General features: G+C 40.7%; 2 protein-coding genes across 4 annotated transcripts in view; one reads left to right on the forward strand and one right to left on the reverse strand.

The window, feature by feature from the left end:
* LOC309657195 (uncharacterized protein C5orf46 homolog) overlaps positions 1–13,875 on the forward strand; it is a 70,024-nt gene that overhangs the window by 33,099 nt on the left and 23,050 nt on the right. The gene's annotated exons all lie outside the window — the stretch shown is intronic.
* On the reverse strand, positions 4,815–8,308 carry SCGB3A2 (secretoglobin family 3A member 2). The gene is made up of 3 exons (XM_082454343.1): positions 8,044–8,308; positions 5,357–5,559; positions 4,815–4,960 (listed from the first exon to the last, which is right to left on the reverse strand). The coding sequence occupies exons 1-3, from the start codon at positions 8,096–8,098 to the stop codon at positions 4,898–4,900; spliced, it is 321 nt and encodes a 106-aa protein (XP_082310469.1). The 5' UTR covers positions 8,099–8,308; the 3' UTR covers positions 4,815–4,897.

A 13,875-nucleotide genomic window follows, 5' to 3' on the forward strand; every position in this document is an offset into this window, starting at 1 on the left:
TACACCTAAAGCAACTAGAGAAAGAAGCACAAGAACAACAACAAAAATCCCAAAGTTAGTAGAAGGAAAGAAATCATGAAGATCAGAGGAGAAATAAGTGAAATAGAAAAGAAGAAGACAATAGCAAAGATCAATGAAACTAAAAGCTGGTTCTTTGAGAAGATAAACAAAATTGATAAACTTTTAGCCAGACTCATCAAGAAAAAAAGGGAGAGGACTGAAGTTAATAAAATTAGAAATGAAAAAGGAGAAGTAACAACTGACACTGAAGAAATACAAAGAATCATAAGTGATTACTACAAGCAACTATATGCCAATAAAATGACAACCTGGAAGAAATGGACAGATTCTTAGAAAAGTACAACCTTCCAAGACTGAATCAGGAAGAAATAGAAAATATGAACAGACCAATCACAAGTAATGAAATTGGAACTGTGATTAAAAATCTACCAACAAACAAAAGCCCAGGACCAGATGGCTTCACAGGTGAATTCTATCAAACATTTAGAGAAGAGCTAACACCTATCCTTCTCAAACTCTTCCAAAAAATTGCAGAAGGAGGAACCTCCCAAGTTCATTCTAAAAGGCCATTATCACCCTGATACCAAAACCAGACAAAGATACCACAAAAAAAGAAAATTACAGGCCAATATCACTGATGAACATAGATGCAAAAATCCTCAACAAAATACTAGCCAACCAAATCCAACAACACATTAATGGGATCATACACCATGATCAAGTGGGATTTATCCCAGGGATGCAAGGATTCTTCAATATATGCAAATCAATCAATGTGATATGCTGTATTAACACATTGAAGAATAAAAGCCATATGAACATCTCAGTAGATGCTGAAAAAGCTTTTGACAAAATTCAACACCCATTTATGATAGAAACTCTCTGAAAATGGGCATAGAAGGAAACTACCTCAACATAATAAAGGCCATATATGACAAACCCACAGCAAACATCATTCTCAATGGTAAAAAACTGAAAGCACTTCCTCTAAGATCAGGAACAAGACAAGGGTGTCCACTCTTGCCACTCTTAGTCAACATAGTTTTGGAAGTCCTAGCCACGGCAATCAGAGAATAAAAAGAAATGAAAGGAATCCAAATTGGAAAAGAAGAAGTAAAACTGTCACTGTTTGCACATGACATGATACTAAACATAGAAAATCCTAAAGATGCCACCAGAAAACTACTATACTAAAGATCATCAATGAATTGAGTAAAGTTGCAGGATACAAAATTAATACACAGAAATCTCTTGCATTCCTATACACTAACAAAGAAAAATCAGAAAGAGAAATTAAGGAAACAATCCCATTCACCATTGCAACAAAGAGAATAAAATACCTAGGACTAAATCTACCTAAGGAAGCAAAAGACCTGTATGCAGAAAACTATAAGATACTGATGAAAGAAATCAAAGCTGACACAAACAGATGGAGAGATATACCATGTTCTTGGATTGGAAGAATCAATATTGTGAAAATGACTATATTACCCAAGGCAATTACAGATTCAGTGCAATCCATATCAAATTACCAATGGCATTTTTCACAGAATTAGAACCAAAAAAATTTACAATTTGCACAGAAACACAAAAAACCCCAAATAGCCAAAGCAATCTCAAGAAAGAAAAACAGAGTTGGAGGAATTAGACTGACTTCAGACTATACTACAAAGCTACAGTAATCAAGACTGTATGGTAGTAGCACAAAAACAGAAATATAGATCAATGGAACAGGATAGAAAGCCCAGAGATAAACCCACACACTGATGGTCACCTAATCTATGACAAAGCAGGCAAGAATATACAATAGAGAAAAGACAGCCTCTTCAATAAGTGGTGCTGGGAAAACTGGACAGCTACATGTAAAAGAATGAAGTTAGAATACTCTTTAACACCATACACAAAAATAAACTCAAAATGGATTAAAGGCCTAAATGTAAAGTCAGACGCTATAAAATTCTTAGAGGAAAACATAGGCAGAACACTCTATGACATAAATCACAGCAAGATCTTTTTTGATCCACCTCCTAGAGTAATGAAGATATAAACAAAAATAAAGAAATGGGACCGAATGAAACTTAAAAGATTTTGCACAGCAAAGGAAACAATAAACAAGACAAAACGACAATCCTCAGAATGGGAGAAAATATTTGCAAACGAAACAACTGAAAAAGGATTACTCTCCAAAATATACAAACAGCTCATGCAGTTCAATATTAAAAAAAACCAAACAATCCAATCAAAAAATTTTCAGAAGACCTAAATAGACATTTCTCCAAAGAAGACATACAGATGACCAACAAACACATGAAAAGATCAACATAACTAATTATCAGAGAAATGTAAATCAAAACTACAATGAGGTATCAATTCACACCGGTCAGATTGGCCATCATCACAAAATCTACAAACAATAAATGCTGGAGAGGGTGTGAAGAAAAGGGAACCCTCTAACACTGTTGGTGGGAATGTAAATAGATACAGCCACTATGGAGAACAGTATGGAGGTTCCTTAAAAAACTAAAAATAGAACTACCATACGACCCAGCAATCCCACTACTGGGCATATACCCTGAGAAAACCATAATTCAAAAAGACACATGCACCTCAATGTTCATTGCAGCACTATTTACAATAGCCAGGACATGAAAGCAACCTAAAAGTCCATCAACCGAGGAATGGATAAAGAAGATGTGGAATGTATATACAATGGTCATAAAAAAGAATGAAATTGTGTCATTTGCAGAGACATGGATGGGCCTAGATAGTGTCATACAGAGTGAGGTAAGTCAGAAAGAGAAAAACCAATATTGTATATTAACACATATATGTGGAATCTAGAAAAATGGTATAAATGATCTTATTTGCACAGCAGAAACAGAGACACAGATGTAGAGAACAAACGTATGGATACCAAGGGGGCGAGGGGGTTCAGTGGGATGAACTAGGAGATTGGGATTGACATGTTTACACTACTATGTATAAAATAGATAACTAATGAGAACCTACTGTATAGCACTGGGAACTCTACTCGGTGCTCTGTGGTGACCTAAATGGGAAGGAAATCCAAAGTAGAGGAGGTATATGTGTACGTATGGCGGATTCACTTTGCTCTACAGCAGAAACTGACACAGCAGTGTAAAGCAACTATACTCTAATAAAAATAAATAAATAAATAAAAAGAAATAGCAGGAATCAAGGTAATCCTCACAGAGGAGATGAAGTTAATACTATATTAGTCAGGAACCAACCAGGAAACAGAAACTATTTATATGCTTAGAACAGAGGGAATGTAATGCACAGAATTGACTCAGTAGATGATAGAAGACCTAAAAAAATCAAATAGGTGATGGTGAGGCAGCTTAGAAACTGATAACAGCAGGAAGCCAGTATGAACTTCAGCTGGAGAGAAAAAGAAGAGATGGTGTAACAAGAGTCCAGGGACTGGAGTCACCTGCCAAAAGCTGAAACAAATATAAACTTATCCAGCAGGACCTGGTGGCTCAAACATAGTGCAGGCACTTCCAGAGACTTCTCCCAAATAGAGAGAGAGAGAGAGAGAGAGAGAGAGAGAGGGGAGGCCACACTCTGGCCTTTCCCCTTTTCCCACCTCCCATCTCCTGCCTGGGCCTTCTGGGGCAGAATGCAGCCCAAATATCAACTGACATGGGAACCTGAGAAACTGACCTGGGAACCACCTGCAAGGGTCAGCATCATGTCCCCTCCCTCCCCCTAATATGGAGCAGAGCATGGAAAGCATGGGGAACGGATCTAAGGGCAAATAGCCCCAAGATTGGCACAAGCCCAAGTCTGGAGGCAGACTGGGGCAGACATTGTAGGTGGGAAGAAGCTTGAGTTTTTTCATTAAGGCATAAGAGTGTTAGCAGCAAAGAGATTTAGTTATCTCTTCAGCATGGCTGGGGCTGGAGCACATGTGAAGAAAGGAATATTGATGAGACTAGACATGTAAAGTAAGGCCAGATCATGAAAGACCTTGTATGCCATGCTAAGGAGCTTGAAATCTATTTTATAGGTGGTCATATAGAGCCAGAATTATGTCTTGGAAAAGATGATTCTGGAATCATAGTACACGGTAGCATTGAGGAAAGGAAAGGATAGTTCAGAACCATTTGCCAGAGAATGACGTAGTAGAGGCCTAACTTGGTGGAAGGGTCTGTGAAGCTATGGGGTGGCACTAATATAACTGCTAACTTAATCAAACCTCACATTCTGGTGATGTAGACTCCAAACAAATGAAGCTTGTAAAACTTCCCTTTTCTTCACACCCTCTCCAGCATTTATTGTTCGTAGATTTTGTGATGATGGCCATTCTGACCAGTGTGAGGTGATATCTCATTGTAGCTGTGATTTGCATTTCTCTAGTAATTAGTGATGTTGAGCATCTTTTCATGTTTTGGAGCATCTACTCTATCCAAACTATCAGAGTGTCACCAGGTAAAACCAGTGGAAGAACTACCCAGCTGAATCCAAGGCAAACTGCAGAATTATAATCAAATAAAGTGCTTTTATTTTAAGGCTTAAAAAAAAAAATTCCTTAGAAGTGGGGGAATAGGAACGTAAGGCATCTGGAAACACTGTCAGATAAACAATGGTTGAAGAAAATGGAGATGTTCAAGTTAGAGATAAGGAGATGGAAAAAATCATTACGCCTTACTGAAAATGAGAGTTGTCTTTATAACAACAGGCTCTCTAGAGTTTATAACCCAAGGAAAAAATTATCTAGTTAGGCCCTTCTGAATAGAGCTCCCCAAATAAAAATAGGACAAACTGAAGTCTGTTCATTGCTTTATTCATTCTTTTCAGGGGTCACTGAATTTTAGGATGGAAGGAGTTTCAGCCAGGGAGGAGGAGAGCATCATCTCCTTCCCTCCTCCACTCTTGCTTTTTTCTGCTGTGACACCAAATATGAGAGTGCCTCCTGAAAGTCAAAAAGGCAATATTAAAAATAAGAGCAGCTACATATCATTAGCACATCACCAAAAATAGTCACTATCCTATTTCGCTACCATTTTACTTACAAAGAAACAAAAGCTCAGAGTGGTTAAGTCCCATCCAGAATCACAAAGCTGGCAAGTGGCATACATTTCACGACTAGCATACGTCTCTCTCATTCAAAAATTCCTTCTAGAAGTGTGGATATTGCACTTTCCTTGAGATTCAAGGACATGCAAAATGTGTATGAGTACAGTAAGCAAGGGGGAAATACAGGTTCACAAATGAGAACAAGGTGGGGTGGGAGTGGGGTGGAGAGGGTGAGCACTCAGGGTGGCTAAGCCCTGCCCTTTGATGAGTGAGCCCCGCAAGCTGCAGTTACCAGCAGTTTCTTCACGGCCCCAGAGGCCTCTGGTCCCAGCTCACTCACACACTTCCTTAGCCCTTCCACAAGGTGCTCCACAGAAATGCCCAGAGTTTTCAGAAGAAGCTTAAGTGGGTCCATGAGGGGGAGATCGTTGTCCAGAGGTAAAGGTAAAACCTTGTTGACAGGAAGTGGCAAACTGTTGATGAAGAAGGCGGTAGCTGCAGAGCAAAAGAGATCCCAAGTAAAACAAGGCACTTCCAGTTCCTATGACCTCACCACCTTCCACTCTCTCCATCAATGGCTCCATTCCAGCCCTACTCATCTTGATTTCTCATGAAAACATCTGCTTCCGGACCTTTGCCCCTCCCATCCCATCTCTCTAGAACTTTCTTTCCCCAGATAACTACATGCCTTTCTTCCTTACTTGTTTGGTCTCTCCTCAGATGTTACATTCTCAGAGTTGTATCTAAAATGGTATCACCCGTCACCCTCTATCTTTATTTTTTCTTACCACTACTTAAAGTATTAAATCTTTATTCATTTCTTTACTTTGCCTTCATCCTCTCACTAGAATGTAGGATCCATGAGAATAAGAAATTTGAGTTTTATTCACTACCATACCCTATGCCTAGCACAGACCCTGGCATATAGTAAGCACTCAAAAGATACTGGTGATTGACTAGATGGGAGTATAGTTTGCATGTGGCTGTCTCCACAGCCCACGAGTTTGAAACCAAAGGGAAGATGCCATAATGAACCTCCACTTGGAGACATGAATGGACCCAACCACAGCCCAGGAAACTGCTCCCAACCAGTCCAACTCAATGCTACAAACATAAGTGAACAGAGACTCTATGCCAGTTGGTGCAGATACACAGACGAATAAAACAAGATATTCCACTCAGAAAACCCACACAGTCTGGTGGACAAAAAAGATTTGTGTATGCCACAGTGCAGCATGTGCTATGCTAATATTATGGACAAAGCTCTATGGAAACACAAAAGAAGTGATGATTAATTCTAACGTAGGAGAACGCTACAGGAATCTTCCAAGAATAGATGTTGCAGGAGATGTGTCTTGAGGCAAATGTCAGGATCACAGGTAAAGAAGGGGAGCAGCATTTTAAAGAGGAACAAAATTAACCAAGGCATTGAGATATTAAGGTGAAAGTGCATACACAGGATGGTGAGTCTTCTTCAGAATTCCAGTGGGGTGTGCTGAGGAGGGATAAAGAAGGTTAGGCTGCAACTTGGGTGGGGCGGATTTTCAAAGCCTTGAATGTCATACAGATGAGTTTGAGACTTTTTTCCCGCAAGGGTAATGGGGAGCTATCAAGGCTCTTATATGGAATAATTTGCATTTTATATCTTCAGCTTTAGAAAGATAACTTTCACATAGAAGAGGTTAGAGAATGAGGAAAATGCTTATGATACATATTTTTACAAAACACATTTGCGTATGTATAAATACACACATGCAGAAGCACACACATGAGACACACATCCTCCTGCTGGCTAAGACCCTGCCAGTACTTCATTCTCTTTGTAATACTTTTTATTTTCCCATTCAAATCATAAAAATGGAGCTTGTGCAGCTATTTCCCCTTCATCTTCTACCACCCACTTTCCCTCCAAAACTCTCCCCCAGAAGGGGGATATTTATTTCCCCTCCACCCATCTTTCTGCTGCCACCTCTTCCCATGTGTCCTTAGACACCAAAGGACAACAAAATAGCCCAAACTGGTGAAGTTACAAATTAGTTCAAAAATTCAAAAAAAATTCACAAGCCGAAGTTGCCAATGTAGGCATGGGTATCACAGTTTCTCATGATTAATCTCTGTACTTCTTATTTTCAACAAGTTTTGGTGACTGTCTTCTCTGTATGTACTTACATATTCCAGAGGGGAGACCCTCAAAGCTTTTTGTTCTCCAAATGAGCAGTGGCCATTATGATGGATTTTGCAGATGCACCCAAATATCTCTTCCTATAGTTAAAATGACTCCCTCCAAAAAGAAAGGATCAGTTCCCATTCTCCTCCAAGAAATCAGCCTCTATACCCTACCTAGAAATGGAACTGTTCACCCCTCAGCTCTCCCACAGAGCTCTATCTGTATTGTCATTGTGCATTAATGACTGGTCTAGTACGGCAGTGACTTCTGTAGAAGTCTTCTCTCCCTTGCCAGACTATAAGAACCTTGAGAACAATATTTATGTCTGATTCAGGTCTGAATCTTCGAATGCCTATCCAGTGACCAACGGCTTATAACTATTCAACAAATACCCACTGATTGTGTGAACAGATAAACATAGCTATGTCTCAAGAGAACCAATGCTGCAAACTGATTAGAGGTGATAGCAAGAATGACTCCATCTAGTTTCAGAAACATAAAAGAAAGAAGTCACAAAATCAGATCTTAATCCAAAATTAAGGAAGATTAATGGTGGCCGAAGTTCAATACTGAAGTGCGTTTGTTGAACTTCTGTGGGAGCTGGTTAACTTCTTTGTAGGATACACCAGGGATAGTACTTGTATTGGGTTAGAGCTTGGAGCTGGGAGCAGGGGACATCTGAAGTCCCTTCTGATCTTACTATTCTGTGGCTCTAAAACTCCCTCCACCATATTCCACTGGGAGCCTAGGCTTACCAGTTATGTTCCTGTTAACAGAAAAATACAGAAATATCATGTTCCCAGCTTACTTACCAGAGTAACTGCAAATGCTGATGGTCACCAGCAGGAACACAGTGACCAGCTTCATTGTACGTTATCTGTGATATTTCCCTGGAGTTTAAAATTAAACTGGAAAACCTAATGAGTCCACCGAGCCAGTGGTTCCCCTTGCTGTACCAAGTGTGGCAGTGGCTTTTGCACACACACATATTTATACACCAAACAGGGACCTGAATTTCAGTCACGACCACTTGACTCGCCCCAGGGGAGAAAAGCATGGAGGTCATGTTTTCTCACTAAACAAATTGGAGGGTTTTTCCGCTTTCTCTCATGTTCCCATGAGAAACAAAGCCCTAACTTAAAACACTCTCAAGGATCTCTTGCATAAGCTCTTACACAGAGTTGCGGGTGGGAAGCAAAGAGCTCTAGAAGTCCTTCTCCTGGAAGAACTCTGAAAAGAAAGGAAGGTTTCATATTGGGATTAAAGAGAGTGAAAATTCTGTTGCTTTCCTCCAGTTTTCTATTCATTTAAAGTTTGGAGAAACACATTAACTGATGAGCTCGCCAGTTGTAGGAGTAATCCCGACGTCCCTTCAGTCCTGAAATAATACAGACTCAGCTTACTGGCATTTAGTGCCACGTTTCTCTGGAATTTACTTCCACCCACCCCATCCCTGCTCACACATCTACATGGCAAGATCTTCTACCATTTCTAGTGTCTCCCACTTATTTGGGGAACACCCAGGGTCATGCCTTCTCTGTGTTCTCATATAGCTCAGGATCGAAGACCAAAATGCCTTTTTAAAAACCTGGGATTCAATATTTACTCTTTGTGTAACCTTAAATTTGACGTATTTTATTCTATAGTATTGTTCTCCTCATCTAAAATGGGACATTTAACAGCTAACAGCAAGATGGTCTCAAAGGTGTGTGACCCTGAGAAAAAAAATTTTTTTACAAGACCCCATCCATATAAACAACTTGGGTCACCAAAATATGCATGTCAGACCCTTCTGGCAGTCCAGTCCCTTGTAATCATGCAAAAGAAATACTGTGCTGGCCACAGGAACAATCTGTTTGCAAGGCTGCCCTCCTGCAACCAGGACTCAGCCATGGGGCCCTACGATGACCTTATCTGTATGCCCAAGTCCTAGAGTTCCTTGGGGTATCCAGGAAAGAGAGAAAGAATGAAACTTGAAGGGGAGAAATAAGATCCAGGGTCCAGGTGGATCCCAGTCCCAGCTTGGAGCTCCCTGACCAAGTGACATTGCTGGCCCCAGCCAGCCCCTGCCACTGAAGGGGTACTTAGAACATTGTGAGGAAGATACATCAAGGCATAGTCCCCTCTAGGTGCAAGGCCAGGAGCTGGGGCCCCACTTGAGGGTGTGGTATCGTTATGAGGATTTAATGTAATTATGTAGACCCAGGATATAACTGTACCAAACCAAGATTAACACCTAACAAGTGTCACCTGCTATTCATTTCTGTGCATTACCGAGTTATAACTGCCATTTCTTTATTTTTCTGCTACATTATAAACTGCATGGAGGAGATCATGTATTACTGCCACACATACGCAATCCTGCCCCTTCTACTGCTTTCTCTGCCAGAGACGGCTTCAGTTTTTCCTGGGGAGCTATCACCTAGCCAGGGATGTTGATGTTCCAGAACTCTCACAGGGCCAAGGTTGTGTGTGGTAAAGCGGTGGTGAGTTGATGCCGTCCTTTATTTTTATGTTATGACCTTTCTACAGGATACGAAAACTGTACTGCCCTCATCTCTGCTGGTTGTTTCCATTTTGCTCTCACATCCTCTCCGTGCACGTCCCCCCCTCTGCCCTGCACTATAAGAGGCTCAGTTTTTCAAACTGTGGTTTCCAGACTTCCTGGCCAATTGCGTTCTGGTTAGGATCGGCTAATGGGAGGCACTGGGAAAAGATTGGAGGAGAGAGAAAGGGAGAAATCAGGGTGCTTCTCCCTCTCCCTGCTTCAGGAGACATCTCGGGCAGTGACGGCCGCTTCTCCATGGCTCCAGCTCCTTCCAGAAAGGCCCTTTCATCTGCGGTCCCCCACACACCAGGCAGTCCCACCATCGTTCCGGCTTCCACAGTGCAGCCCCAGCCTGGGCCCAACCTGCTCTCCCTATCCCTCCCGGCCAAGAAGCAGTAGCAGCTTCCTGCACTTTCTAATCTCAGAGTTGACTCGCCTTTCCCCCGGTTGCTTTAACTGCCTTCCTAGCATCTTGTGAATTATCCTTCAAGTTAAATTTTTCCTGTTTGATCACCTGGCATGGTTTTGACTTTCTGGCTGGGTTCTGACTAACACAGCATACTAAAATATAGTAGAGCTTTTGGCAAAAAACAGATATTTCTGTTTGGAAACATAGTCTCTCTCTCGCAACTGCCAAGTTATGAGTCCACAAGGGGCTGGACCAATCCAAGAGAAATAGAGCAATACACACACACGGATGCTTCTCCCTTTCTACCTCTGAAGTGTGTGGCACTGTCTCCAGCTTGTCTGCTGGTCCTGGAGGTGAGTTCTTTCCCAGGAAGTTCCTCAGACCTCAGTCCTTTCCCAGGAAGTGCTAATAGATTTCTGGTGGGCCCATCTAATAGTCGACCAGACATTGTCTTGACCAAAACCTGGTAGTAAACATGGATGGCTTAGACTAAAGGCTAGAACCTCCTCCATGCAAAACACACACACACACACACACACACACACACACACACACTCTCTCTCTCTCTCTCTCTGTCACACTTACAAACACAAATGTCCACATGCTTACACATATATGAACAGTAATATGTGCACGTGAACAGACAGACATCACATAACCTTCAAGCACTACTGTTTTCATTTCTTTTGTTCAACAAATAGTTATTGAGCATCTACTCTGTGCCTGACACTGTCAGGAACTAAGACTGGAGTAGTAAATGAGGCAAGCAAATTTCTTGCTTTCGTGGAGCTGACAGTGTATGGGATAAACAGACAATAAACAGGTAAACAAATAAAGAACTAGTAGTAAGTCCTATGAAGAAGCTAATAGGGTGCTCTGATTGTAAAGAACAAGAGGATTGGGGGTACAGTCAGACCTGAAAAGAGACTCAGACTTGGCTACTCCCATGCTTCCTGCATTCTGAGCCCATGTGTTAGTCATGTCTTTTTATTCCATATTTCTGATGCTTTGACATTTCGGAGGCTTGCTGACCTTGGAGGGACTGCCCCTCCCCGACCAATCCAGAGCCCACACTGCCAACCACCTCCTTCAGGAAGCCCTTGTCCCCGACTGGGCCACTGCCCACCTGCCTCAATCACCCCCGGGCCCAGGCAGCTACCAGACAACTAGGGACAGTCCCTACACCCCAGAGTCCACTGAAATTATTCAAACTAGCCTATCCTAAACCAGTACCCTGTCTCCCCATCCCTTCCCATGGAAAACTGCTGGGAAGTTTGAGTAAAGGCTCCTGCCCACTCACCTGCCCCACCCTCCTGACAAACCCAGTGCTTCCCATGTGCCCTTACTGCCCTGTGGTGTGGCAAGACCCTTTTCTTGGGAATCTGTCAGTATAACAAGCTATCTTTTCAATGGCAGTTATCTCCTGATCTGATGACCTGAATAATAATAAAACATATTTTAAAACAGCCTTCTATGCTCTTCTTGTGCCTTTGTTATGCTACTGATACTGATATTACTTGTATTAATGTTTTCTTTCCCAGGACTAATTTGTAAACATCTTAAGCGGCTTTGTCTTGTTCATGTTTGGATCCTAACACAGAATCCTACACACTTGACAATATTATTAAGAACCACCAATCAGTGCCAGGCCCTACACTTTGCATATGGTATCCATTTCATTCTCATAAAGCCCCTGAAGATAAGAGCTTTTATCCCATTTTATAAATGAGAGGTCTGAAGCTGGAAGCAATGAATTAATTGCCAAGGTCACTTAGATAATATATAATGTGGCCAGAATTTGAGTCCTTTCTTCTGATTTGTATTTCTTTACCTTTAAACACTTAACTAATATGTTTTTCCAGTAAGCATTTGTTAATAAATTAATTCATGAAAAGAAATGAAAAGGAAATGAATGCCAGTGTTTCTAAATTAATTTTCAAAGCGTTTTTCAAATGAATTTTTTGTGGAGATTAAATTTATAAGTGAGAGTGGAAGTTCAATTAGCCATGCAACAAGTATTTATTGAGCATGTTTGGTGGATCTGCCTCTGTGGTAGATCCTGGGAATACAGCAGGAAGAAAGCCGGCATGACTCTTGCCTCATCTTAATTATATTAAAGGAAACTGTTAGAAGCAAGTCAGTAAGTCCAACATAATAATGGCCATATATGACAAACCCACAGCTAACATCATACTCAATGGTGAAAAACTGAAAGCATTTCCTCTAAGATCAGGAACGAGAAAAAGATGCCCACTCTTACCACTCTTATTCAACATAGTTTTAGAAGTCCTAGCCATGGCAATCAGAAAGGAAAAAGAAATAAAAGGAATCCAAATTGGAAAAGAGGAAGTAAAACTGTCACTGTTTGCAGATGACATGACACTATACATAGAAAATCCTAAAGACACCACCAGAAAAACTACTAGAGCTCATCAATGAATTCAGTCAAGTTGCAGGATACAAAATTAGGTTGCATTCCTATGCACTAACAACGAAAGATCAGAAAGAGAAACTAAGGAAACAATCCCACTTACCATTGCATGAAAAAGAATAAAATACCTAGGAATAAACCTACCTAAGGAGGCAGAAGACCTGTACTCCAAAAACAGTAAGATGCTGATGAAAGAAATTGAAGATGACACAAACAGATGGAAAGATATACCGTGTCCTTTTTGTCTCTGTGAGGAGAATGACAGTTCTAAAGAAGTCAGCTGAATGTAGATTCAAGACACAAATCAGAAAAAGAAAAGAATCAGCCTGAGATTTCATCTCACACTCTTTCTTCTAGCTGAAAAGAGACAATTATTGGGAAGTCACACTGGAGACATCAAAGTAGAGCTCATTATCTTCTCTTCTACTTTCTGTAAATTGGATGGTCAAAGTGACAAAGTGAAACCTAAATAAAACGGGATATAGCCTCAAAATTTGTCTTGAAAACACAAGCATGTAACAATCAAATGTCACAGCTTTGCATACCAACCTTATAGAGTTTGGAGAAAAGCAAAAATAAAATAAAATAAAATAAAAATAACCTGTTCCTGGCTCTCTTCCCTACTGATTGAATCCTATTTAGTGAAAAATCAGTCCACTGTTGTTTAAGACTAACTTTTAGCCCCTGTAGAGGCACTGCAGGGAAATCCAAATGGAACATGAGCCCATGAGGGTGAAACACAGGAAGTGACGCATAAATCAAGACCAAACCAAAGTACAAATCTAGGAAGCCTCAAAAAAGGAGAAAAGTGATTTGCCCAGGCTGGATTTTTCAAAGATGACTTCAAGTGGTTCTTGAATTCAAAGATTTGGATAAGAAGAGAAGATGAGAACCAGAAGTAGAATTTGTAATGTTTTATTTTAAGAAACTAATTGAGACAAGTAAGTAAGCTAAAAAGGAAGATGTGTGGAAAAAGTCTCTTTTATCTTTCTCTGTCCAGCACTGTTCATCCACATGCCTGACCATGCAAATTTCAAACAAATGCTTAGTTTACAATCAAACAATCAATGAATTGAATCAGATGAGTTAATGAGAAGGTATGGCTATAAAAAACTAAACTCTGGTGGCCTGAATGAGACTACCACTTGATCTGGCAAGACTTGATCCATAGTGAGAAATATGGGTTCTTGAGCAGGGTCAAACCTGGTCATAGGGGTTTATAAAGCACATTAGTGTAAGGGAAGCAGAAAGGCCGT

This window comes from Balaenoptera physalus (assembly GCF_965194825.1).
Source record: "Balaenoptera physalus genome assembly, chromosome: 3".
Taxonomy (NCBI): Eukaryota; Metazoa; Chordata; class Mammalia; order Artiodactyla; family Balaenopteridae; genus Balaenoptera; species Balaenoptera physalus.

Coding starts and splice junctions, on each gene's coding strand:
- SCGB3A2 (XM_082454343.1), bottom strand. CDS start 8,098: ATGAAGCTGGTCACTGTGTTCCTGCTGGTGACCATCAGCATTTGCAGT. Junction 5,560..8,043: donor CAGCATTTGCAGTTACTCTG/GTAAGTAAGCTG, acceptor TTTGCTCTGCAG/CTACCGCCTTCTTCATCAAC. Junction 4,961..5,356: donor GGGCCGTGAAGAAACTGCTG/GTAACTGCAGCT, acceptor TTTGACTTTCAG/GAGGCACTCTCATATTTGGT.